At 41.9% G+C, this 27,371-nt stretch overlaps 3 protein-coding genes across 5 annotated transcripts in view; 2 read left to right on the forward strand and 1 right to left on the reverse strand.

Annotated features, from left to right (window-relative positions):
• Positions 1-736: 736 nt before the first annotated feature.
• Positions 737-12,872, forward strand: LOC115196246 (brain-specific angiogenesis inhibitor 1-associated protein 2-like protein 2). The gene is made up of 7 exons (XM_029756890.1): positions 737-947; positions 1,297-1,372; positions 10,818-10,879; positions 11,175-11,246; positions 11,763-11,843; positions 12,244-12,311; positions 12,793-12,872. Exons 1-6 carry the CDS (start codon positions 894-896, stop codon positions 12,304-12,306), a joined length of 408 nt encoding a protein of 135 aa, XP_029612750.1. The 5' UTR covers positions 737-893; the 3' UTR covers positions 12,307-12,311; positions 12,793-12,872.
• Positions 12,820-19,471, forward strand: LOC115196243 (brain-specific angiogenesis inhibitor 1-associated protein 2-like protein 2). Its single transcript, XM_029756875.1, has 6 exons — positions 12,820-12,981; positions 13,305-13,524; positions 13,803-13,868; positions 14,046-14,211; positions 16,379-16,422; positions 18,362-19,471. Exons 1-6 carry the CDS (start codon positions 12,909-12,911, stop codon positions 18,438-18,440), a joined length of 648 nt encoding a protein of 215 aa, XP_029612735.1. The 5' UTR covers positions 12,820-12,908; the 3' UTR covers positions 18,441-19,471.
• A 1,331-nt stretch (positions 19,472-20,802) lies between these two features.
• Positions 20,803-27,371, reverse strand: part of LOC115196255 (parvalbumin-7) — a 41,928-nt gene continuing 35,359 nt past the window's right edge. For 2 of the 3 annotated variants that reach the window (XM_029756921.1, XM_029756912.1), the window contains exons 2-5: positions 23,113-23,181; positions 22,004-22,136; positions 21,572-21,681; positions 20,803-21,450 (exon numbers count right to left, since the gene is read on the reverse strand). In XM_029756921.1, coding sequence (XP_029612781.1) covers positions 21,425-21,450; positions 21,572-21,681; positions 22,004-22,136; positions 23,113-23,173 — 330 coding nt within the window. In that variant the 5' untranslated portion in view covers positions 23,174-23,181 and the 3' untranslated portion in view covers positions 20,803-21,424. Of the gene's footprint in view, positions 21,451-21,571; positions 21,682-22,003; positions 22,137-23,112; positions 23,182-26,768; positions 26,918-27,371 lie in introns of those variants that run through there. The other variant, XM_029756902.1, reaches the window with a different exon arrangement.

The following is a 27,371-nucleotide window of genomic DNA, read 5'->3' on the forward strand; positions in this document are numbered from 1 at the left end:
ACACACACACACACACACACACACACACACACACACACACACCGATACGCACACACACTATCCTGGGTGTGAACATGAGCTCATGCTCATGAGATTGTGAATGTTATAAAAATCACTAATTGAATCATTCCGGTTAACTTTAGCATCTGATTAAAGTGTTGATGATGGTTGAAATGTAGCATTAAAGGGCAATTCCGCTACTTTTTAACCTAATATTCATTATCTCCAGCATCATACCAGTGTCTACATATTTGAAAATGGCGTGTTTCTATAATCTGTATTTAAAAAGGTTAAAAAAATGCTTCTCTGTGACTTCACAGGGTAGGATTAAAAGTAGGAAAAACGGTGATTTTCTAAACCTGCAACTAGTTTCTAGCCAGAGGGATGGGTATTTTCTTGCTCCCCACATCACCCGAAACCCATAGTGTTTGACAATCACTATCTTTAAACTGTTTTAACTTTTGATGATGTCATCGGGTAGAACTTTATGTATTTTTCTACAAAACGTAGAAATGCACCATTTTCTTGTAGACACTGGTATTGTGCTGGAGACAATGAAAATGGCCCTTTAAGGCCCCTACTTACACTACTAACCTATCTTTGTAAAGCTTAATGAGATGTATTCTTCCCGCCAGGTCACTAGTCGCTGCGTGTTCTGTGTTGTTGAGTCGTTTATAGCTTTGACTTGATTAATAATTTACAATAGTCCTCTCTGAGCTTGTGTCAATTCCTCACACTTTCTGTTGTGCTCCTCGCCCAGTTTCCTGTGAATTAGAACATCCACGTTGATACAGATAGGGGACTTTCGGGACTGTTGCCTTATGTTTCACAACGTATAAATAAATAGATTAAACATTTCATAGGCAGCCAGTGGGAACACTTTGAGCGTCCAAATGTCTGGACAAAACATCGACCAGTTGCATCGCTCTACTTTGGGCATATATGCGGTGAGTGAGATTGGTTTGAACTCTTGACAATTTTTTAACATGGCCCTAGATATAAACTTCAACTGAAGGCCTAATTTGCAATGCACATTTGTTGTTTGTATGTATATACTGTTCAATTTGGCACACTATACTTGTGAGCAGTACTGTATTCTATGGATAAATACAATATGACTTATGAACAGGGTGTATCTATACAGCTAACTGTCCAAGATAAGCACCACGCCTTTCAATGTCTCACTGTGTGTGTGTGTGTCTCTCTCTCTCTGTGTGTGTGTGTGTGTGTGTGTGTGTGTGTGTGTGTGTGTGTGTGTGTGTGTGTGTGTGTGTGTGTGTGTGTGTGTGTTAACAGAGCCTGATGGATCAGTTCAACCCAAGTCTACAGAAGCTAGTGTCTTTGGGAAACAGCTACATGCAGGCTTTCCAAGGTGAGCATGAGAAAGAAAGGAAATGAAACGGATGACCTTTGTGGCATGCATTTGAATACGATGAAGTGTTCCAATAAAATAGAGTAAATGTGACAAAAGAGTCATTCTCAGCAGTCATACATACAGTATATGACTCTGATTTCTACTAGAGGTCCTTCTCAGAACTATACAATGCTTCCACATCGTTACTATTCAATCCCATCAATGAGAGATCCTTGGCCGTGCCCCTCCTGGAAATGAATGCAAATGTATTTTCATTTTGTCAGAGTTCATAAGGTTTCACTTGTAAAGTACTGCCATATCACCTGGGAATATTTATTACCATGGACCTATAGGCCATAATATAACCTACACATTTCACTCATAATGCTAATAAGAGGTACAATGCAACCGCCCTTGTTGGGGGGGGGGGGGGGGGGGGGGGGGGTCTGTACAATAGCAGTGGAATCCAGGGACAGACAGGTAGTCTTCAGAGCCATATGAATAATAGAGTGTAACAGGCTGTGGGTCCTGTTAAGTTCATTTAACCCAGCCTGAATCTAGCCCCTTACAGACACTGAGGCTAAAAGGCATTGTAGGATTTTAATTTGATCACCCTGTTGCAGGAGTACTTTCCTGTAATTCAGGAAATGTAAAACATGTACTGTATTTGAGGTTTAATAAAAAGGCTTCTGAAGTTTGCAATTTACACTTTGAAATTTCAGACATGATTTACCTTACGGAAAATGTATCAACCCCTACAAAAAAGTACATTAATTATACATAATAATTCACATTTCCTGTTGCTCCAGGATTATTTTCCTGCTGTAGCAAACTTGCTCAAATTAAGATCCTACATCCGTGTAAGGTTGGCTATGGAAACCCACACAATGATTGTCTAGTTGAGCATTCACTGATTGGACTTCTCCCACATTGTAAAACATTTCCTGTAAAACATACAGTAACTTACTGGCAGCATGTGGGAGTATAGCCAAGTCAGCCCATGCTCATGGTTCTCACAGGGGAAGTGAGAAAAAAGAAGAAACCTGCACACTGCTCTTGATAGTATCACTGATCTTTAATAAGCTTTTACGTATCGGCCTCACAGCCTTCTTCAGAGCTTTTGTGAGTGTATTAAATTAGCACCGTTATGTAGGCATAGCCCCACCCACATCCATTCCACGCATCGAATGGGGTTTGAGTCGAAGGAAAACAAATAAGTGTTACCAAATATAACAATATGCATTTCAAAAATTGTCAAATAAAGTGTGTACATAAAGCATATTAAACACGTCTGTAAAACCACAATGGGGGACATCGACCTACCAAGCAAGTTTTCATGAATCATTGGGTACACCGCAAGAAAAACGTCAGAATAATCTGAAACAGGGGCATAATTCAAGTTCACATTTACGACCTTTAGAAAATAATGTCTGGAGGGTGAAAATCCATAAACATTCTCTTTTGCTAAGAGTTATTTACATCACCTCCACTGTCTGATATATTAACTTTCTCTATGCCACAAAATCTAAAAAGGTAGAAATGTCAATCCCTGTCGTTTCTCCTAATTGAACTGTTATGTTCACTGATTCTGTTTGAGAGAACAAGAGGTTTTACCTACATAGCACAGCCCACATGGACATTTAATCATGTAGATAACATGGGTGGTGGAGCACGTAATAATGTCATTCATTTGGAACCTGTTTCCTATATGTGGGTGGCAGAAGTATTCACACTTCATCATATTGTTGCACTGTGCGCAAACTCTGCATTTACAGCTACCATTCGGAAGAGGGTGTAAAATAGCCTGGCGGATTTTATTTTGTGGCTAGCAGTTGGCATGGACCAATTTATCGCATAAATTGCGACCTCTCCTATATACAATAAGTGGTGGATTCTTAAATTCAGCAGGCAAAGCTAGGTCCGATGATAAAACATGCCAGTATTTCTTGACAGCATCTCACACTTTTCACGAGTTCAAAGTATACAGTATGTGGTGGTGAACGTTCCAGAGTATTCTTTAGCTCGAGTGGGTCTTTTTTTGTAGCAGTTCATCTCGTGTTTTCCCCAATGCCAAATTAAGAGTTTCGACCACACATTGTGGAGAGTAGCCTCTTCTTAGAAACCTATTATTCATCTCCACTGCTTTTTCTGGATAGTCCTCTGTGGAGTGGCATAAACGGCGCAGTCTGAAAAACTGGCTTCTTAGAAGTCCTCTTTTTAACTTAACGGCTCAGGGTGGAAGCTGTCCACCTGTAGTATAATATTTCTGCCCGTTTTTTTCTATACAGAGTTGTAAACAGGGTTCCATTTGATTTCTCAATCCACATAGAGATAATGAACACGTTTAGTGTCACATTTAATAGTGAATTTGAGATTAGGGTCAATGTCATTGAGTAATGCCATTAAGTCTGACAGCTCTTTTCCCGTTCCTCCCCATATGCAAAAAAATGTCATATCGATACCACTTCAGGACTTTATTCAAAAATTGATTTTCGTTTTCATTATTAACAAAACGTTCTTCAAAAAGACCCACATAAAGGTTAGCATAGCTCGGAGCGAACGTGGAGCCCATCGATGTTCCATTCATTTGGAGGTAGTATTCATCATCAAACCTGAAATAGTTATACGTCAAAACATATTCAGCCAGCTCTAGGATAAAGTTTGTTGGTGGGTATTCGTTAGTATTAGGACATATGGCACATTTGCAGGAAAGGTATTCATATTCAGATTTTGAGATATATAGTTTCCTTTTCCCTATATCCCTTTGGAACACCTGTGTGAGATCAACACTTCGTTTTCTATAGAAACGTTCATTACTGAGTTGTCTCTAAATCTCTTCTTTGTATTTTTCATAGTCTAACATCGACCACAGCACCCCCCCCCTTGTCTGCAGGTTTGATAACCAACGATTAATCTTTCATTAGTTCATTAAGTGCCTTTTCTTCTGTCCTAGTGAGGTTCCTCTGAATGTGATTAGTTTTTCTTGTATATTTATTTTTTTATCATTTTTATTTCAACTTTATTTAACCAGGTAGGCTAGTTGAGAACAAGTTCTCATTTACAACTGCGACCTGGCAAAGATAAAGCAAAGCAGTTCGACACATACAACAACACAGAGTTACACATGGAATAAACACACATACAGTCAATAATACAGTAGAAAAATAAGTCTATATACAATGTGAGCAAATGAGGTGAGATAAGGCAGGTAAGGCAATAAATAGGCCATGGTGGCGAAGTCATTACAATATTGCAATTAAACACTGGAATGGTAAATGTGCAGAAGAATGTGCCATTAAGTTACATATCTTGAAAACTTGATTGCTAACAAGCAAAACATTTTGGGACTATGTCAATAATGGACTAATGAAACCAAAATATAGTTTTTGGGTGTAATTGTATTTTAATGTAATGACATGACAAGAAAATGGCTGATTATTATCAATGACTTGAACTGTAACTTTAGCTGTAACACGTTTTCCAGTGTGGGAAGTCCTCACTGGTACCCTAGTTTATAGAAAGACCCATATATACAGTGCATTCAGAAAGTATTCAGAACCTGGAACGTCACTAGACATTCAGAACATCCTGGGCTTAGCCCTGAAGACCTGGTGCTGACTCCGGGGGGAATTTGATCCCTGCACGACCGAAATGGGGACTTTGATCCCTGCGCGACCAAAATGAAGCGCCCCGAATTCTTGCAGTGAAAATTTTGCAAAAACATAACTCTATGTTGCATATCTCACTGCGTTCTTCCTTGCGCTGTGCTCACCTGACACCAAATAATCAACACTTCTTAATATTAATTCAAATAACCTTTGCAGATATGTACAAACGCAGGCACCAAACGCGCTTGAAAATCATGATTTTATCATATTTGTTGTAATAAATCACAGATTCCAAGGTCAATGAGCTACAGGGCAATAATTCTACCTATTTAATTACACAAGTACACCCCCTCCAACCCCCCTGTAGTAACATCACTTCACAATTTTACACATACCAGCATACAATCCTTTCTCCAACTAAATAATAACAATGTTTGTGAGTTATATTACACAGTACTAGGATGTTAGTCCTTCCATAAAGATTAGAAATGAAATGAAACAAAATGAAACTGAAGGTGAAAACCTGTCACACTTTCCCAAGCGTGTTAGTATGTATATCGTAGTATGTATATCATGATGCATTCTATCTTGGGTCATTGGGCTCCCAAGCCAGGTATGTAGACATCTTAATGCACTGAAAGACCTCACAGCTGCTAACTAGGATGGTCAGCGCAGCCTGTATGATTGCTTTCAGTGATGGAAACATAACGGGTCTAACAGTTTGTACACACAGGACATGTCAGAAGTGGCATCTTTCTTTTTTTGAGCGGTAATGTTTAGCAAGAACTACTTCTGGCTGGAGAGGAATATGACATGTTTGTCTTGTGTGGGCCTCCCCTTTCTCTGTGATCTCTCTCTGTCCTGTCTGCTCCTTCCTCTCTCTCGCTCCCCTCACTTCCTTGCTGTCTGAAGTTCTGCTTTCCTGAATCTCCTATATTATTACAGAGATGGCATAGTATCAGTGCCGTAACAATATGGAGTATTCTGCACACACACATGTGCAATGTGACAACAGGCAAATAATGTTTACCTGAATTGAGCTGAAGGTCAAATCTGTGATAATTTCTGTTCCTTAATCACATTAGAAGTTCACGCAATCTTTAGCCTGATTAACACTCAACTGCCTTAACCTTCATTAACAAAAATACCTGTGTTTTGTCTTTCTCTGTCGCTTTAGCAACAAAGTCAACATGCGTTCAACCATGGGGCAAAACCGATTGGCTTAGATAGTTGACATGTAAGCTATATTTTGTCTCCAATGTTTATTGGAAACAAATACATTTGACCACTTGTTGTCTAAAATACATTGTTACAGTTGTTGGTTAGCTAGCTAGCGAATTTTATCCATATTTGCATTGACATGAAATTAGTCAAAACACCTCAAAACAAGACATGGCATGAATAACATGATGAAACATGCTGAAATGAGCCACTTACGATTCCTCACATGGCAGTTTGTCATTCTTGCTAGCAATCTGGCAATCCAGAATCACAACAGGCTGACTTCTGCTCCATGGAAGCGCACATCATTTTTGTGACATTGTCAGCCAACCCATCTATGAAGTTAGATGGTAAATGACTGTATTGTAAACACAAACACACAAAATCTTTTCACTTACTCCTGCAAATACAACAACCATCTCACTGTGTTTGCCGAGCTGCATCTCTCGCCTTCTTTCTCAAGAATAAATTCTGTATGTCCATCTTCTATAAATTAAAAAAAAAAGTTAACTCAGCTATCAAGCTTTGTTTTTTCAACAGATACAGTAGCTAGCTAATTGAGCTGATGTTACCAAAGTAGCTCATGTTAGCCTTACGTTAGCTAGCTAGCTTTATTTGTATTTTCTTTGCATATTTGGACAGTAACGTTACTTGATTAGACAGTAATTGGTTAGTTAGTGATACTTGTGGGGTGGTGAAAGGAGTTTTCATTGTCTAGATAGCTAATCAATTACTGTCAAAACCAGTGGTGTAAAGTACTTAAGTAAAAATACTTGAAAGTACTACTTAAGTAGTTTTTTGGGGTATCTGTACTTTACTTTACAATTGATATTTCTGACTACTTTTACTTTCACTTCATGACATTCCTAAAGCATATTATGTACTTTTTACTCCATACATTTTCCCTGACACTCAAAAGTACTCGTTACATTTTGAATGGTTACCAGGACAGAAAATGGTTTAATTCACACACTTATCAAGAGAACATCTCTGGTCATCCCTACTGCATCTGATCTGATGGACTCACTAAACACATGCTTCATTTGTAAAGGATGTCTGAGTGTTGGAGCGTGCCCCTGGTAATCGGTTAATAAAAAAATTGAAGGGAATGGTGCCGTCTGGTTTGCTTAATTTGAGGAATTTGATACTTACAGTAGTAGTAGCAAGCTAACAAAGTTAACCTCCGTCCTTCTCATCTTGTCGCCCGCATGCGCTCACCGAAATATAATTTCTTTGGACGAATCAAAAATGACTTTGGAAAACCACTTTGACTCCGCCTCCTAAAGTGCCGTGCTGATTTTAGGCAGCACTAAAAAGGCAGGGGAGGCCAGGGCTCTTGATTGGAGTATTCCGTGTAATGCAGTGTAGCCTAGTTTGTTTTACATCATCCCAGCAGGGCAAAAGACTCGGGGCTGAGACAAAATAATTTGGGGCTAAAGCCCCAAAAACTCGTCTGGTGACGTCAATGTTCAGACCCCTTGACTTTTTCCACATTTTGTTACGTTAAGGAATTATTATAAAATGTATTCAATTGTTTTTTCCCCCTTCATCAATCTACACACAATACCCCATAATGACAAAGCAAAAACAGGTTTTTAGAATTTCTTGCAAATTCCTTACAAAATAAAAATAAAAATATTTCACATTTACATATGTATTCAAACCCTTTACTCAGTACTTTGTTGAAGCACCTTTGGCAGAGATTACAGCCTCGAGTCTTCTTGGGTATGATGCTTCAAGCTTGGCACACCTGTATTTGGGAAGATTCTACCATTCTTCTCTGCAGATCCTCTCAAACTCTGTCAGGTGCGTTGCTGCACAGCTATTTTGACATCTCACATGACATGTTTAATCGGGTTCAAGTCCGGGCTCTGGCTGGGCAACTCAAGGACAATCAGAGACTTTTTCCGAAGCCACTCCTGCGTTGTCTTGGCTCTGAAGGTCCCCAAGACCACAGTGACCACAGCTGGACGCCCTTCCATACAGGAAAAAGCATGGTGGTGGCAGCATCATGCTTTGGGGATGTTTTTCAGCGGCAGGGACTGGGAGACTAGTCAGGATTGAAGGAAAGATGAATGGAGCAAAGTACAGAGAGATCCTTGATAAAAACCTGCTCCAGAGGGCTTAGGACCTCAGACTGGGGTGCTCCACACTGCCCTTTCCCACCTGGACAAAAGGAACACCTTTGTGAGAATGCTGTTCATTGACTACAGCTCAGCGTTCAACACCATAGTGCCCACGAAGCTCATCACTAAGCTAAGGACTCTGGGACTAAACACCTCCCTCTGCAACTGGATCTTGGACTTCCTGACGGGCCACCCCCATGTGGTAAGAGTAGGCAGCAACACATCTGCCACACTGATCCTTAACACTGGGGCCCCTCAGGGGTGTGTACTTAGTCCCCTCCTGTACTCCAGGTTCACCCATGACTGCGTGGCCAAACACAACTCCAACACCATCATTAAGCTTGCAGACGACACAACAGTGATAGGCCTGATCACAGACAACGATGAGACAGCCTATAGGGAGGAGGTCAGAGACCTGGCCGTGTGGTGCCAGGACAACAACCTCTCCCTCAACGTGATCAAGACTAAGGAGATGATTGTGGACTACAGGAAAAGGAGGACCGAGCATGCCCCCATTCTCATTGACGGGTCTGTAGTGGAGGAGATTGAGATCTTCAATTTCCTTGGTGTCCACTTTACCAACAAACTAACATGGTCCAAGCATACCAAGACAGTCGGGAAGAGGACACGACAAAAACCTATTCCCCCTCAAGAGACGCAAAAGATTTGGCATGGGTCCTCAGATCCTCAAAAGGTTCTACAGCTGCACCATCGAGAGCATCCTGATTGGTTGCGTCACTGCCTGGTATGGAAACTGCTCGGCCTCCAACCGCAATGCACTACAGAGGGTAGTGCAAACGGCCCAGTACATCACTAGGGCCAAGCTTCCTGCCATCCAGGACCTCTATACCAGGCGGTGTCAGAGGAAGGCCCTAAAAATGGTCAAAGACTCCAGCCACCCTAGTCATTGACTGTTCTCTCTGCTACTGCACGGCAAGCGGTACCGGAGCGCCAAGTCTAGGTCCAAGAAGCTTTTAAATAGCTTCTACCCCAAGCCATAAGACTCCTGAACATCTAATCAAATGGCTACATAGACCACTTGCATTGCCCCCCCCTCATCTTTTACGCTGCTGCTACTCTATTATTATCTATGCATAAGTCACTTTAATAACTCTACCCACATGTATATATTACCTCAATTACCTTGACTAACCGGTACCCCCGCACATTGAGGTAAATTACTTCTATGCTCGCTTTTATGCATAGAGTAATGCCTCACGATTGTTATTTTACTGCTGCTCTTTAATTATTTGTTAGTTTATTTCTTTTTTTTTAGGTATTTTGTCTTAAAACTGCATTGTTGGTTAAGGGCTTGTAAGTAAGCATTTCACCTTAAGGTGACCTGTTGTATTCGGCGAATGTCACATAAACATTTTGATTTGATTTATTGTTCCAAAAATGCAGTATGATACAGTGTTTTGAGTTAGTGAATTACTGGCAGAAATTGACCAGTAAGTTACTGTAGATTTTTTGAACAAGGTTTGTAAAATTCCTGAAACATTGTACAGTATATTACTGTATTCTTGGGGTAGAGCATTCTCACTCATGGATGCAAAAACTATAGCTTTTTACAAGGCATGCCTTAAAATATGTTAGTGGGCCAGAGACTCACTCCCCGCCCACAGCATTTTCTCACAATGCACCATAATTTATTCTGTAAAACACATTTAAGGTATTTTTCTGTGCATTCTACAGTGTTTTACTGCCTTGTGCCATCAAACCCCTGCAACTTGTCCAGAACGCTGTAGCCCACCTGGTATTCAAAGTTCTCCTATGTCATCCCGCTCCTCCGCACACTCCTCTGGCTTCCAGTCGAAGCGCGCATCCATTACAAGACCATGGTGCTTGCCTACGGAGAAGCAAGAGGAACTGCTCCTCCCTATCTTCAGGCTATGCTTAAACCCCACAGCCCAACCCGAGCACTTTGTTCTGCCACCTCTGGTCTTCTGGCCTTCCCACCCACACTCAGCCCAGTCCAAGATCTTCTCTGTCCTGGCACACCAATTGGGGAACCAGCTTCCCCCTGAATCTAGTACAATAGAGTCCTTGCTCATCTTTCGAAAGCACCTGAAACTCTACCTCTTCAAACAGGTAGGGTTGCCCCACCTAGCTGGTTGCCCCACTTAGCTGTTTTAGGATGAATACACTACCTGTAAGTCACTCTGGATAAGAGCATCTGCTAAATGACTAAAATGACCAATTTAAAATTACAGATGTGCATTAAAACACATTTACGATATTTTACTGTGAATTCTACAGTGTTTTACTGTTGAAATTACAGAAACGTCTTACAGTGTTGTGAGAGAGAGGAGCCTTGGGATGTTGTTGAAGATTATAAAAGCAGGCTCTCATTCAGTATGTGTGTATGGGGGGTGGCGGAGTGGGAGTATGTGTGTGTTTTGACACTGTGTGTCTCTCTTTTTGGGATGTGTGTGTGCGCGCACATGTGCATGTGTGTGTGTGTCTTAATGCCTCCCTATGATAATAATTTCTCATTGTGTCTCACAGGAGATGTCCTGATTCAGATTTCAGAGAACCAGAGGCGACTCACCGCTGAACTGGAAGCAATAGTAGGTTACTTTGCACTCCTCATCAAAGAGTAGAACAACAGCACTGCACTAGTCATTTTCCTGTATTAGAATACAAAATGAAGAATTAAGAGTGTATTGCAATTGTACCTTGGTTGTAGTTATTCACCTGTCAAAACAACTCACAACTAAGCAACCCACTTATTAAGATATTGTACTGTATATTTTACTAGATGGTGCAACAACACAGTTTGCTGTCAGTTTGAGATGTGATTGTTTGGCTTACCAATGGTGTTTCAACTACTGCGATCATAATAACCATTCTGTGTTTCTATAGTTCCGCTGGTTCCACTCTGAGGTGCTGCAGGAGATGGACAACAATGTCAAACTGGATAAGGACTACATAGCAGTGAGTAGCCACTCTCCTGTACATACCCCTTTTTCACATACTGTACCCCCTTGTGTTGACAGTACAGAAGTAGTGTAGTAAAGAGCATGGACTGGCACACAGACAGAATCAGAAGGGAGTAGAGAAGTAGTGGGCAGTGCTCAAGAATGGTGGAACATTCCTGATACGGGAAACTGTTGAGCGTGAAAAACCAAGCAGCGTTGCTGTTCTTGACACCCTCAAACTGGTGCATCTAGCAAGGGCACTTAAATATTTTGTCTTGCCCATTCACCCTCTGAATGGTACACATACACAATCCATCTCTCAACTGCCTTAAGGCTTAAAAATCCTTCTTTAACCTGTCTCCTCCCCTTCATCTACACTGATTGAAGTGGATTCAACAGGTGAGATCCACAAGGGATCATAGCTTTCACCTGGATTCACCTGGTCAGTCTATGTCATGGAAAGAGCAGGTGTTCCTAATGTTTTGTACACTCAATGTAACCGTGTCTGGCATTGGTGTAATGTGTCCTCCAGGGCAGCAGGAGGCGATATGAGATGGAGGTACGGACCCAGGCCACATCTTTGGAGAGGCAGTTGAGGGGAGGGGCTTACCAGGTCAGTCCACTCTGTGTGTGTGTGTGTGTGTGTGTGTGTGTGTGTGTGTGTGTGTGTGTGTGTGTGTGTGTCAGAGGAGGTTGGTGGCACCTTAATTTGGGAGGACGGCTCATGGTGATGGCTGGAGCGGAACAGGTGTAATGGTGTCAAACACATGGTTTCCATGGTTTCCATGTGTTTGATGCCATTCCATTTGCGCCGTTCCGGCCATTATTATGAGCTGTCCTCCACTAACAGCCTGTGTGTGTCAGATAAAGAGTATGAGTAAAATAAATAAAAAATAAAGATTAAGAGTGCACCGTGGAGTACTCCATTGTCTTACATTTCTGTAAAGTATTTCCACAGTGTGTGTGTGTCAGAGAAAGTTTTATATTTACGTACTGTGTGTGTGCGCCCACAGGATGAGTACATTCACTTCCTGAGAAACACTGTGGTCTCACTCAGTCCATCATCTATCTCATGAACAAGGTAGTGTAGCTTACTGCACTCTCATTTAATCATAGACATACAATAATATATGCCATTTAGCACACGCTTTTATCCAAACCGACTTACAGTCAGGCATGCATGCATTTTACGTATGGATGGTCCCTCGAAGCAAACCCACTATCCTGGCATTTCAAGTGCCATGCTCTACCAACTGAGCTACAGACCACCCTCTCCAATAGTGTCATAAACCACATTCATCATAGAAAGAACCTTGGCTGGTTTCCAATATGACAACCTGCTCCTGGCCTTTTCCTTGTTTTTTCCAATTTGTGGATTTAAAGGGAATGAATAAGTAGGCTCCACCAAACCTAGTTTGATCCTTTCTGTTTTTCTTTTTTGAGAGAGAGAGAGAGTCACCAAAGTAAGAGAGAAGAGAGTGCGTTTCCTGACTAGATTAAAGCCAATCAATAAACAAGTTCAATGAAAGTAATGTAATGTGTGTGTGTTTTCGATGGGCCAGACAGGGGCGGGGGAGGCCTACAGCAGATAGCTGATGGATGGAGAGACCAGGTCAATGCCACCAGACGACCTGGATCCCAGAACCCCTCTCGCCTGGACCAGGACAACACGTCCAGAATGAGGGAGGAGGACAGGGGGAGCCAATGGTCAGGCAAAGAGGAGCAGCCTCTGGGAAGAGTGCCCTCCAGAGGTGGGGGCATGATATACTATATATATACACTACAGTATACCAAACCTATAGAGTTAGATAGAGTACTCATCTTCATGCCCAGTTGACTACTTTGGTGGAAGCCATCAATGGCAATGTTCATGATAAAACAGGTTACAGTATGTCCATCAGGAGTGTCTGGCTCTGTAACCATACCATAAATAAATACTATGTACATACCATACCCAAAGTGTTCAGGTGTCTTTCCTCTCCTATGACCTGCCCTCCTGGCCCTCTGATGTTCACACATCCTCTCCTCCCTCCACTCTCAACCTTCACCCCCCCTCCCCCCGCCCCCGCTCCAGGCCCATCACCCCAAAACACCCGTTCCCGCTCCAGCTCAATTGGGGAGTCCCTAGGTCTGGGTAAAGGTGGAGGAGGGAGACCTATGAGAGCTCTGGTGTCCCACCCCGCTAACTCCAACAGCCCCACTCTGCTGCCCTTCTCCCGGGGGGAGGTGGTGAGCGTGCTGGTGCAGGAGCCCCGTAACGGCTGGCTCTACGGCCGGGCAGAGAACAGCTCACGGTGAGGGAGAGGGAGGGAGAGAAAGAGAGATGCTCCTGCCTTCGTGGCAGAGCTGAACTCACAGAACAACATTGTATAAGGAAAACTTCAATCCGTTTGAGAGATACTCCACTAGATACTGTAGTATTTGGGATATGTATCAGAAAATTTAAAATACCATTTTAATATATATATTTTTAGCTTACTTGCTTATGACGTGCTGAATGTTAGCATGCCATAGCTCTCTGTCCTTCATAGAAACTCATAGAAATGTATCTCTTCTCTGTTTCCCCGCACAGTCAGGGCTGGTTCCCAGCTGCCTATGTGGGGCCACTGGAGGAGGTCCCAATATCAACTGCCTCCAGGTGATCCTCTAGCTCCACTGTCTCTTAAAGGGACAGTTCACCCAAATGTCCCCTCAAGGGAAATTATATGTGAATTATGAAACATTGCTAGTGAGTTATGTTGATTGTGTTTTATATTATAAAAATACTTGCTAATGCTAATGCTGTTTTGACTTTTGGTGATCTTTGACCCTTCAGTAGCTCCACCCTTAGGAGCACCCACAGTATGGACAACCTGCTAGACCAATCAGGAGGCAGCAGCCACGGCAGACCCCCGCCCCCGCCTCCACCCAATAGACAGACAGAGATGCGTCCAATCCCACCCATCATGGAGAGAAGGGTGGAGTCTCACTCTGACAACAAGGTAGTGCTGCCTGGGTGAATGATCACTGATCACTGGCTATGAAAGTCTTGTTAAAGTCTAGTGTTTACAGTGTTTACTCTATGGTGAGCCTGCTGTACTACACTAACGTGGTGTTTCTGATTAACAAACCAACATTGATTTTTGTTAACATGATAGTCTGAGGAAAGTCTCTGAGTGAAGGTGATTCCTATTCAGGTTTTTGGTGAGGCATAACAAGTAATGAAAAGCTAGTTATAGTAAAAGCTAGTTAGAATGGAGTTAAAGCTGAAAAGGTTTAACCTCTATGGGCTAGGTGGCACCAAATCGTCCCACCTACGTAACAGCCAGTTGAATCCTGTGGCGCGATTTTCAAAACGTTTGAAATGCTATTACTTCAATTTCTCAAACATATGACTATTTTACAGCTATTTAAAGACAAGACTCTCGTTAATCTAACCACACTGTCCGATTTCAAAAAGGCTTTACAACGAAAGCAAAACATTAGATTATGTCAGCAGAGTACCCAGCCAGAAATAATCAGACACCCATTTTTCAAGCTAGCATATAATGTCACAAAAACCCAAACCACAGCTAAATGCAGCACTAACCTTTGATGATCTTCATCAGATGACACACCTAGGACATTATGTTATACAATACATGCATGTCTGTTCAATCAAGTTCATATTTATATCAAAAACCAGCTTTTTACATTAGCATGTGACGTTCAGAACTAGCATACCCCCCGCAAACTTCCGGGGAATTTACTAACAATTTACTAAATTACTCACGATAAACGTTCACAAAAAGCATAACAATTATTTTAAGAATTATAGATACAGAACTCCTCTATGCACTCGATATGTCCGATTTTAAAATAGCTTTTCGGATGAAGCACATTTTGCAATATTCTAAGTACATAGCCCAGCCATCACGGGCTAGCTATTTAGACACCCGGCAAGTTTAGCCTTCATCAAAATCATATTTCCTATAAGAAAAATGGTCTTACCTTTCCTGTTCTTCGTCAGAATGCACTCCCAGGACTTCTACTTCAATAACAAATGTAGGTTTGGTCCCAAATAATCCATCGTTATGTTCCATCAGCGATGTTTTGTTCGTGCGTTCTAGACACTATCAGAATGGTAAATCACGGTTGCGCACATAGCGCATAACGTGACAAAAAAATTCTAAATATTCCATTACCGTACTTCGAAGCATGTCAACCGCTGTTTAAAATCAATTTTTATGCAATTTATCTCGTAGAAAAGCGATAATATTCCGACCGGGAATCTGCCTGTCTGTAAACAGAGGGAAAAACCGAAAGCTGGGGGCGGGGCAGGTCACGCGCCTAAGCCTTTGTCCTCTGATAGACCACTTAGCAAAAGCTCTCCTGTGTTTCAGCCAGGGCTTTGAATTACGTCATTCAGGTTTTTCCCGGGCTCTGAGACCCCATTGGAGACGTGGGAAGTGTCACGTAACAGCAGAGATCCTGAGTTTTTGGAAGAGATGTCAAAGAAAGCAAATAAATGGTCAAACAGGCCACTTCCTGTAAAGGAATCTCTCAGGTTTTTGCCTGCCAAATTAGTTATGTTATACTCACAGACACCATTCAAACAGTTTTAGAAACTTTAGGGTGTTTTCTATCCGTATATGCATATTCTAGTTACTGGGTAGGATTAGTAACCAGATTAAATCGGGTACGTTTTTTATCCGGCCGTGTAAATACTGCCCCCTAGCCCCAACAGGTTAATGAAAGCTTCGAATAGAGAAGTTAGTATTTAAAATCTGCTGCATGTTTGTCCTCTGGCCAGCAGGGGCACTGTGGCAATATGCTGTTCTCTATGATGCCACAGGCCTCTTTCTGGTGGATGCAGGGGGGAGGCTCCAGCTGCTGACAGTGTGTGTGTGTGTGTGTGTGTGTGTGTGTGTGTGTGTGTGTGTGTGTGTGTGTGTGTGTGTGGTGTGTGTGTGTGGTGTGTGGTGTGTGTGTATTTGTGTGTGTGTGTGTGTGTATTTGTGTGTGTGTGTGTGTGTGTGTGTGTTTGCATGGTGTTGGATCTTTGCATGGTGTGGATTACACACCCATAGATGCTCTGCCCACGTCTCTGGGTTTCAGCTCTATATGTAAAAATGTTTGCATGGGTTGGAATAGATACCTTTAAAGTTGTGTTCTTTCCTCTCCATGCAGAGAGGAGAGCGCCATGGTGGACCTGTGCCAAACCTCTTCCCAAAGTAAGGAATAACCATTGCAGTTCTCATCAGTCCTATTTGTGTTTATTCATTACTAAGAAGTGATATCTACAGAGATTGTTCAAGATTGACGTCGAAATTTGATGTTTATTGACGTCGAAATTTGATGTTTATCCATGTTCCGAGGACGTAGGGAAATGCCATCAAAACAAGCCAATAAGGGCAACAGTGAACGCTATTACCATCAAGTAGGCTTGGGTTTTTCTAGGGCATTATGGACAGGTACGGTACCAGTTATGGACAGAAACAAATAGTTCAGAGTTCCTCTGTCCAGTGTCTGTGTTCTTTTGCCCATCTTAATCTTTTATTTTTATTGGCCAGGCTGAGATATGGCTTTTTCTTTGCAACTCTGCCTAGAAGGTCAGCATCCCAGAGTCGCCTCTTCACAATTGACGTTGAGACTGTTGTTTTGCGTGTACCATTTAATGAAGCTGCCAGTTGAGGACTTGTGAGGTGTCTGTTTCTCAAACTAGTCACTCTAATGTACTTATCCTCTTGCTCAGTTGTGCACCGGGGCCTTCCACTTCTCTTTCTATTCTGGTTAGGGCCAGTTTGCGCTGTTCTGTGAAGGGAGTAGTACACAGCATTATACGAGATCTTCAGTTTCTTGGCAATTTCTCTCATGGAATAGCCATAATTTCTCAGAACAAGAATAGACTGACGAGTTTCAGCAGAAAGTTATTTGTTTCTAGCCATTTCGAGCCTGTAATCAAACCCACAAATGCTGATGCTCCAGATACTCAACTAGTCTAAAGAAGGACAGTTTTATTGCTCCTTTAATCAGAACAACAGTTTTCAGCTGTGCTAACATAATTGCAAAAGGGTTTTCTAATGATCAATTAGCCTTTTAAAATGATAAACTTGGATTAGCTAACACAACGTGCCATTGGAACACAGGAGTGATGGTTGCTGATAATGGGTCTCTGTAGATATTCCATTAAAAATCAGCCGTTTCCAGCTACAATAGTCATTTACAACATTAACAATGTCTACACTATATTTCTGATCAATTTGCTGTTATTTTAATGGACCAAAAATGTACTTTTCTTTCAAAAACAAGGACATTTCTAAGTGACTTTAAAGTGGCAATCAGCAGTAAAAACAATAACAAAGCAGACTACCCACCCCTGGTTCGATAAAAGGAAAGTGATGGGCTGGAGAAATGAAATCACTCTCAAATTCGTAGACAGAGCTATGAATACAAAGACTGGCCATCCATGATATCAAAATTATAGTTTTAACCTTGTTAACATTTTCTTTGTTTACAAATGTTGAGGTAAAATAAGCTTACACTTTAAGTTCTATTGGGGTATGACAGTTGAACTAAGCTCATGAGGCATTTCTAAATTATATTCTTCAAGAATCAATGGGTACATATCATGAATTTCTAAGTACAAAAATGTATTGATTGCCCCTTTAACCATTGGAATGAGTGCCTGAACTTCATGTTTTAACCCTATCCCAAACCTTAACCCTTACCTTAACTATTGGTATGAGTGCCTAAAGCTAACCCTTAACTTCAAAATGTGACGTTTGGAGGAACGGAACGATACAGAGGAGCAGGAGTCAACCCAGGTTGTCAAAAATATTTGGAGCGACTTCGAAATTAGATGGGGGCTCCTGAGTGGCGCAGCGGTCTAAGGCACTGCTTCTCAGTGCTTGAGGTGTCACTACAGACACACTGGTTCGATTCCAGGCTGCATCACAACCGGCTGTGATTGGGAGTACCATAGGCCGGCGCTCAATTGGCCCAGTGTTGTCTGGGTTTGGCTGATGTAGGCTGTCATTGTAGATAAGAATTTGTTCTTAACTGACTTGCCTAGTTAAATAAAGGTTTAATAAAAAAATAAAAAGAATATTGTTACAATATCATGTGTGAACTGAAATATCTCTGTTCTCTCAATCTGTCTTTGTTGTATAGGGGCACTAACCCTTTCGCCACTGTCAAGCTGAAGCCCACATCCACAGATGACCGATCTGCTCCACGGCTTCGTCGGTGAAGAGGTCACGCCCTTGAGAGGTACTGGGCGCGTTCCAGGTTGACTACATTTCAGTCGTTGGATTGCGTCAAAAAATGGTTTCATGCCACTTTATTGACTGTGCAGTCGACTGCTATATCATATGATTCACTGATCTGTTAAATAAATATTTATCCAGGCGGGTCTGAAATGTAGTCAGCCTAAAACGCGTCCACAGGGGTTTTAGGGTTGATGACCTAAAATTGCCCCAAATCTTCCCAAATTGTTGGAAACTGTCTTAAAACTGCCCCAAACTTTCCCTAAGCAGCCAATCTTGTACAGTAGGTTATTTATATCCATATTATGGAGTTTATCAGATGACTACAGTGATAAAATAACTTCAGGGGGCAGTGTAAGATGCCAGAAACCCTAATAGATGCTTGGTGCACTGATTGACCTGAAAAGTGCAATGATCATTTTTATTTAATTAGTGAGACAAATCTTTGAGAGTGCTCATTTATGCACTTTTCTTCAGAATCAGGGATATACATGTCAGGTACAGGAAATATCATGGTAGAAGAAGTTGTTTTATCAAAGCCTTTTGCATTGTTGTCTTCAAGTAGCTCTTTTATTTAGCTTTGCTTGTACAGTAACAATATGGCAGTTTAAACCAATACGTAACTTTGATGCTAAACTACAGTGAACCACAGTGAGCTAATCTTTCTCTTAGGAATGCCATGTAGATAGATTGTTATGACAAGTGAGTTTGAGCTACTAACTTAACAGTGCTGTTTTATCCAGTGCCTTTAGTAAATGTACTATAAGATTTGTATGTGTTTCTTTGTTCATGCTGGCAGTAGGGTGGACTACTACTGTAGTGAAGAACCCAGGGTTGTCAATTCTAATCCACCAATGGGGATACTTAACCTAAATTACCCTTAGTGTGTACCCAGCTATGTAAATGGCTGACATGAGAGTGTTGAGCTAATGTTATAGCTGTAACTGAACAAATTATTTTTACTTTACTGCTAGAATAAAAATGGCAGCTGCTTTTCACATTGTTTCAAATTCCTTTAATCAGACAGAAATACATCCTCTGATTCTGAAGTTTTTTAGTTGCTGTCAATATTTTACAAATTTATTTTTTAGTTATTGAGGGCCACTAGGTAGTGCTGAGCGATTAACCAAAATGTATTTTTTTTGGGGGGGGGTTTATTGAACAACCAATTGACCAACGTTGGTTAATTTATTTGAATTCCATATAGTTATTTTTTTGTGAGACCAACGTGCCGTTTCTGTAGAGAGAAATCAAATAATTCACAAGAGAAAGTAAGTCAAGAACTATGTGGGACGCTTGGCTGTATTATTAAGCCAATAATTAAACCTAAATCAGCACAGAAATGTGGTAATTAACTACAATGTTAGATACACACAGACCAAATAGACCACATGAGAGGAATGTACACAACACAACGACGAGAGGGATAGAGACAATCTGTGAAAGTGTTCCTTTTCTCCTTTGAAGAACTAGTAAAATTATTTCGGCAGACTGCTCTGCAGCATTATTAGACAGGCTAGCCTAGCTAAACAGGATGACAAAAGACAGTACAGTATAGGGAGCACAGAGATACTGTAACGTTAGATGGTTGGGCTGGCTGGCTGCTACTACTTGAGCAGAGATAAGATGATGACTTTAAGAAACGAAAAATGATAAAGTCATCAGATAAAAACGAAGTAATGTACACAACTGAAATATGTTATTATTATCATAGTAATTTTCTATTTTTCTATTGATGTCTACCCAATGTGGACCCGACAGAGACAATGGAATATTTGTAATGTTTTGGCAATTGAATGTTCACTATTTTTGGTTTGTAATTTCCATTAAAAAGCTTTAAAATCATTTAAATTGTTTTATTTTGTAATGCATTTAACGTGTACCCCTTTCCTGCATTCAAATGACCACATTGCTCTCTAGTGGCCTCATTGATGGAATGTTATTAATAGTTTACATAATTTCACAATTAATAAACATACTTTTTAAAAAGCCGCCGAAAATCTGTCAAACGATTTTGATATATTTCCGTCTTCTGTGATGTAATATTGGGATGCAAACTCAAAATGTAATACATTTCATAAACATGTGAATGAGGGGTACACTTTTGTTTCAAAGTAGATTTGTTTAAGACTACCAACACTCTGTGTGACTCTGATTTAGCCCACTGCAGTAAAAGCCAAAATATATTATCGAAACCAAAATCGAAAACCGTGATTACTTTTTTGTAATGAAACTGAAACCGAACCGACCTCAAAAAGCACTAATCGCTCAGCACTACCAATTGGAGAAGAAAGGAGACAAACAGAGGAGACCTTAAAGGAATGAGTGAGTCAGTTGTTCTTGAGGCATTTTTATATTTTATTTTATTTTGTTCTTTCACAGTTTCATCTTTTGGTGTGTTTTTACAACAGCTCATTACCAAAGGAGAGAGGGATGGAGGGATGGGGAGGAAAGGAAAGGAGGAGAGCAGTGCCAGAAAGTTGAAATAGAGATAGAAAGAGACAGAAACAAGTGACAGAGAAAGAGAAAGAGTGGGGGAAGAGGGAGAGAGAAAAAGGGGGGTGAAGTAAAATCAACCCAAAGGAGATATGACTTTCTCTCATTTTGAAATATCTACATTATTATTTTAACATGAGGTTATTGGCCTTCCAGGCGTTCTGATAACTATACATAAACAGAAATACATACGTTTGTATAAAAAGGAAAAAATAAATAGGTTGGGGTTGTGGGTGGGAGTGGGAGTGGGGGAGAGGGGTAAGTTAGAGGGGTGGGGGCGGGAGCCACGACACCCTTCCTCCAGGGCAGTAGTAGTCGTGCGCTTGAGTGGAAGAGAGCTGGGTGTCAGTGAGGGCAGGTGGAGGGATGAGGTGGGGGAGGAAGGGTCGCGTGTGGGGGTCGGCTGCAGACTGAAAGAGGGGGAGTATCGGGGCTGGGTGGTGGAGCGCTAGTCGGTTTAGGAAGGTGTCTATTACTCGTGCACCAGGGCAACAAACTCTGAAAGAGAACAAGAAAAGACAAGAGGTTAGAGCACTCTGTAGACTCTGTAGACTCTGATTACACTATGATGATACAGGTGTGTAGATGTGTCCGTCGGTCAGAGAAATAGTTTATTTACCCTCGATGCCGATCATGCCGTCTCCATCCTTGTCAGCTTCGTTTAAGAATGCTTTGGTTTCTTTGTCGGTCAGGTCCCTGCCGTCTGAGGCAAATCCCTTCAGTACAAACCTATGGACAACAGGAAGAGGGCAGAGAGACTTGAGTACAGACAGTACAACTACTAGGAATTCTCTGGTGCCTAAACAGTTAACCATGAGTGTTTGTGTGTGTATATAGGATGGAAATGCATGTCCACGTGATCACTGGTCAGTCACCACGCACTGTATATTGTTTAATAAATCACGGAATGTGTAGTCAGTCAAAGTGTTGGTGTGTTTCTCTCTCTGTCTGTCTTTCTCTGTCTCTGTGTGTGTCTCTCTGTGTGTCTCCCTGTGTGTGTGTCTCCCTGTGTGTGTGTGTGTGTGTGTGTGTGTGTGTGTGTGTCTCTTACTTGAGCTCCTCCTCCTCTATGAATCCGCTGGCGTCAGCGTCCAGCACCAGGAAAGCTTTCTTCACATCCTCAGCTGACTTGGCCTTCAGACCCACCATCTCAAAGAATTTCTTATGGTCAAAAGAGTCAGCCGCTGCACGGCATAATACACACACAGTTTAGTGAACACACACACACACACACACACACACACACACACACACACACACACACACACACACACACACACACACACACACACACACACACACACACACACACACACACATAGAGTACAAACACAAATGGAGGCAGACACACACACGTACGTACATACAAACACACGCAGACAGACAGGCACGCATGCAAGGATGCTTGCACACACACAAAGTACAAAGTACAAAAAACAGCAACACTCCAGAGGCTAAACGTTAATGCCAAACAATCATTAAGAAATTACTATTTTTACACTATGATACAGCGTTTGTCTGAGTGTATGTGCGTGTGTGGATTCAGAGCATGTGTTGTGCCAGTGGTCATATCAATTCTATAGGTTAGAGGACTGTGCCAACCCCAGGACTAGCTGGCATCCTCTGGCATATGTGTTACACAATATCAGTTATTACAGAATTATGTCAGATATGATGTGCTATTACAGTATCATAATTATGTAAAAATGTGTTGATCCCAAATGGCAACCTATTTGCTACATAGTGTACTACTTTTGACCAGGACACATGAGGTTCTGGTCAAAAGGAGGGCACTATAGGGAATAGCGTGCCATTTGGGACGCATCCGATGTGTATGTTGGACCAAGGGGCTCCTCCTGTTAACACTCTAGTAGAGAGAACACATATTCGCCACTAACGTGCAATACAAAAAGTGAAATATACCTTTACTAAGTATTATTAGCCATTTATTTTGCCTCTATTCAGTGTTTTCTTGTTTACACATTATGGGACGGTTTCCCATACACAGATTAAGCCTAGTCCTGCACAACAGGAAAACTTTCAATGGAGAATCTTCATTGAGAGTGCTTCTTAGTCCTGGACTAGGTTTAATGTATGTCTGGGAAACTGTTCCTAAATGTGATGTAAGAAAATGAAATGGAGTAAAAGGTGTTTGGTCACCTGCGAATGCCTCTAGGGCTTTCTTGATGTCGGCAGCGTTGAGAATGCTGTTCATCGCCATCTCAGCAGCTGGAATGTCAGGAAAGAGGGGGGGAGGAAGGATTACAAGAAAAGGAGGGAACAAAGTTAAACACGAGGGTACATGAGCGCAAAGGGAACAGAGAGAGATATTCTCATATTACACTGCTGAGACTTGTGAACTGGAGCAAGAAATCAGGGCGAGTGCGAGATATTGAGAGAACGAATTAGAAAGGAAGGAGAGGAGGGAGGAGGAGAAAATGGAGGAGGGGTGGGTGCTCAGCTCTCCATTTAGTTTGTGTGTGTTTTTTGGGAGCGGGTTGAGGTTGGGGGTATGAAAAAAGAAACGTGGCTGGTCTCCAGGTGTCTACTCAGCATGGTTAGCACCATAGGATCTGTGCCTTGTGCTGTGTCTGACATACCATAGAACAAGAACGAGAGCTGTGGAGCTAGGAGGCCGTTGGACACACCACAGAGTTAGAGCTGTGTAGAGTAATAGTGCGGACAGGGGGCTCCTTATGTCTCACACTTTGAAAGGCGAGCTGTGTGTCCAAACCTCTTGGTCCTGTGTGTCCAACCCTGTGTGCCATTGAAGTCAATTGCTTCTCACTTACAAATGTATCACTTTACCCTTCCTAATCCCCCCCAGCTCCCATCTGTCTCCCAGAAGAGGAGAGGAGGAGGAGAGGAAAGGAGGAGGAGAGTTGGGGAGTGAGTGGTGTTGACTAAGGGGTTATTGAGGAACGGATTAGTAGGTTGAGGTGTGGTTGCCATGTGGCGGCCTTCCTATGATATCGTGCGAGGGCAATATTTAAGTCTATTTTTGGATAGGTTTACGTCTGTAATGGCCCCCGAGGGGTGGCCCTGCTCCAGGGCGTTAGGACCGCAGGGCCAAGTAGGGTGCTCTAAGATATTTCCCTAAGACACTGCTGCAGCAAAGGCTCATGGGATAAATGAGCGAAAAGGCCAGCTAGACATATATAGAACAACAGAGTTCGCCAGCTTGTAGTCCTAAAAAATGGAAATGCATTGCCTCTGGTTCGTTCGGCCATTCCTATGGGGGAAATTAATAGGGAAAGAATGGGGTTTTGGGGTAAACGCCTAAAATAACATCTGAGTTTATTACAGGCTTAGGAGATCTTGTACTTTTTGTTCTATAAGATATCAGCTAGTTAAGATTACCTTTATGAATTATGAAGCCTTTCCCTTACAGAAAAACACACCATTTCACATGTGAGATCATGTGAAAACGTTTTTTCCGTAATGGGGATGCCAGCAATCTGAATTTCCTGCTACACAACCATATCTGGTTGATTAATAGGCAAGAATACAAGGTCAAAGGTACACATAAGGTACCTTCAGAGGTACACATAGGAATTCACATGGTACTGGCAGAGCCGGCTGGTCATTTATGAACATTTGAACATCTTGGCCATGTTCTGTTATAATCTCCACCCGGCACAGCCAGAAGAGGACTGGCCACCCCTCATAGCCTGGTTCCTCTCTAGGTTTCTTCCTAGGTTTTGGCCTTTCTAGGGAGATTTTCCTAGCCACCGTGCTTCTACACCTGCATTACTTGCTGTTCGGGGTTTTAGGCTGGGTTGCTGTACAGCACTTTGTGATATCAGCTGATGTAAGAAGGGCTATATAAATACATTTGATTTGATTTGTTTACCCAAAAAACACAGTATATATTATATATATATATAATATTCTGCAACCGCCAACCACAGGAGGATTCTGGAGCCAACTGTCAATGAGTGTAGATAGCCTTCTGCTGCCTGGTGCCACTCTGCTAATCGTTAGATCGGGGGAGGAGATACATGTGACTGGTCAATTGTGTGAGTCAGGGGCATGGCCCAAGCCCATAACAGACCCAAGAGGCAAAAACAATTATTATATATATATATCTTTTTTTATCCAACCACAGGAGCCCATCCTCAATGTTCAAAATACACCAGAGAGCATAACTTTGCCAGATTTCTTAATCTGGCCCTGGGTACTGGTCAATATCTTTTAGGGTACATCTGCAGATAATTTTTTCTAGGTATAATTACTACTGAACTTTAAAAAAATGCTGGGTTAAAAGCAACCCATAGTGGACAGACACATGCTGTGTTATTTTTGACCCAGCCAGTTGGGTCACTTAGTTGGGTTATTGAGCTATGATCCATCAGGTCAGATCAGAATCCTGGAGGCGTGGCGTTCAGTTCTTTTTGGCCACCTGTGAAAGTAAATGTTGTTCCGGTTCATCTGTTCTGTTGTATTGTCAACACATGTTAAGGTTGCGCACTGACACTCTTTTGTAGCTTAATGAAGCTTTTTCGACTTTTTTTGTACCACAGGGAACAACACTACCTTAATTTTTTGGTGTGTCTTAACATGTTCCAAGCAATAAGTATGAACCTGGTGGCACTGCAGAAACATTGATGCCCTCAACCAAGCGGTTGCAAGTTTAAATCCCCAAAACATTAATGTATACTCGATGTCAAGTGTTTAGTAGTGCAGGAGGAACTTCAGGTACCTACCAACCAAGCAGTTCTGAGTTCAAATCCCAAATTAGGTTTAGTTCCAAGTAATGCAGGGGACCAAGACACAATGTTCTACAAAGGTTATTGGGAATGTCCTGGGAACTAGACAAAACCTGCAAGGGACCATGACACAATGTTCTACAAAGGTTATTGGGAATGTCCTGGGGACTAGACAAAACCTGCAGGGGACCATGACACAATGTTCTACAAAGGTTATTGAGAATGTCCTGGGAACTAGACAAAACCTGCAGGGGACCATGGCTGTCTAAATTAGCGGCAGTGTAGTGGTACGAGCATTGGACTAGTAACCAAAAGGTTGCAAGATCGAATCCCTGAGCTGACAAGGTAAAAATCTGTCGTTCTGCCCCTGAACAAGGCAGTTAACCCACTATTCCTAGGCCGTCATTGAAAATAAGAATTTGTTCCTAACTGACTTGTCTAGTAAAACATATTTTTATAAAAAATTGAATGCATGTCAATTATGCCGTTTAAAGTAAAATATTCTCAATGACATTTGACACCTGGGTTTTCACATGTTGTCACGTGTAGTTTTATGGTATCACATGTTGAAATTTGGCATTCCCATGTTGTAATTTATTTCACGAGATCATGATTTTGCATGTGTTTACATGGTCACATGTTATCACATGTGACTATGTGATAACACGTTTTCACATGTGATCACGTGAAATGCATGTGGTTTTTCTGTAAGTGTTATGTGGTTAATGTGCTTGTTTTGATTACATAAATGCTTCAAAATTCACAAAAAGTGACATTAGCTGATGAAGATTAGCTCATAGAACAAAACGTATAAAGTCTCCTAAGCCTGTGTTTACCACAGACCTTATTTTTGCAGTTTATCCAAAACCCGTCAAAAAAACCATTAATTTCTCCATAGGCTTTGGCCAATGAGCCATGGTGGGGTTAGTGCCTACAAAAACATGCCATTACTATTGCTCTCTATAGGAGCCTACAAGATCCTATTTAGTAGTTAGCCTCTTTCCACAGTTTGTCCTATGCGAATGCCTCAACAGTCAGCCTCATCTTAGTGAGATCTAGCACTTCCTTTCACCCAACCTCTTTCTAACACTCCTAAGTTTGACTTACCCTTTGGCTCCAATGAAAAGTATAAATATGAAACCTTTATACTTTTTTCCTGCATGAGAGCCGGCTGTGCCCTTCTTCTCACCCAGAGGTGAGGGAAACCCAACCGTGCCTCATGAGAACGGACCGACTCCTTTCCTTCATTACAACAGCTGCATGGTGTGTGCGTGTGCGTGAGTGTGCGTGTGTGTTTGGAAGAGGGGTTCTGGGGGTTCTGGGTCTAGGCAGGCCGGATGTGGCGACGGATCAACGATCAAGGGAGAATGTACTAGCGTCTCAAGAAACTCGAGCCCCTTAAGTTAAGCCCCCTCGATCTCAGTTTACTATAGCATGTGTATGTTCGTATGCGGTCGTTTGTAGTGTCAGTGTGTGAGTGAGGGTGTGTGTTTGTATGTATGAATGTGTGGCTTTGCTGATATGTCTGTGACGTGTGTGAACTTAGATTTGATCTGTGTGCTTGGTATAGGTTAGGTGTGCACATGGTCAGGGTTGTGTGTGTGTGTGTGTGTGTGTGTGTGTGTGTGTGTTTGTGTGTGGGTGCGTGCATGCTCGCTCTCATGGGGCGGGGATGAGTTTGTGTGTGTGTTTATGTACATGCATATACAT

This window comes from Salmo trutta, chromosome 1 (genome assembly GCF_901001165.1).
Source record: "Salmo trutta chromosome 1, fSalTru1.1, whole genome shotgun sequence".
In the NCBI taxonomy this organism is placed as follows: Eukaryota; Metazoa; Chordata; class Actinopteri; order Salmoniformes; family Salmonidae; genus Salmo; species Salmo trutta.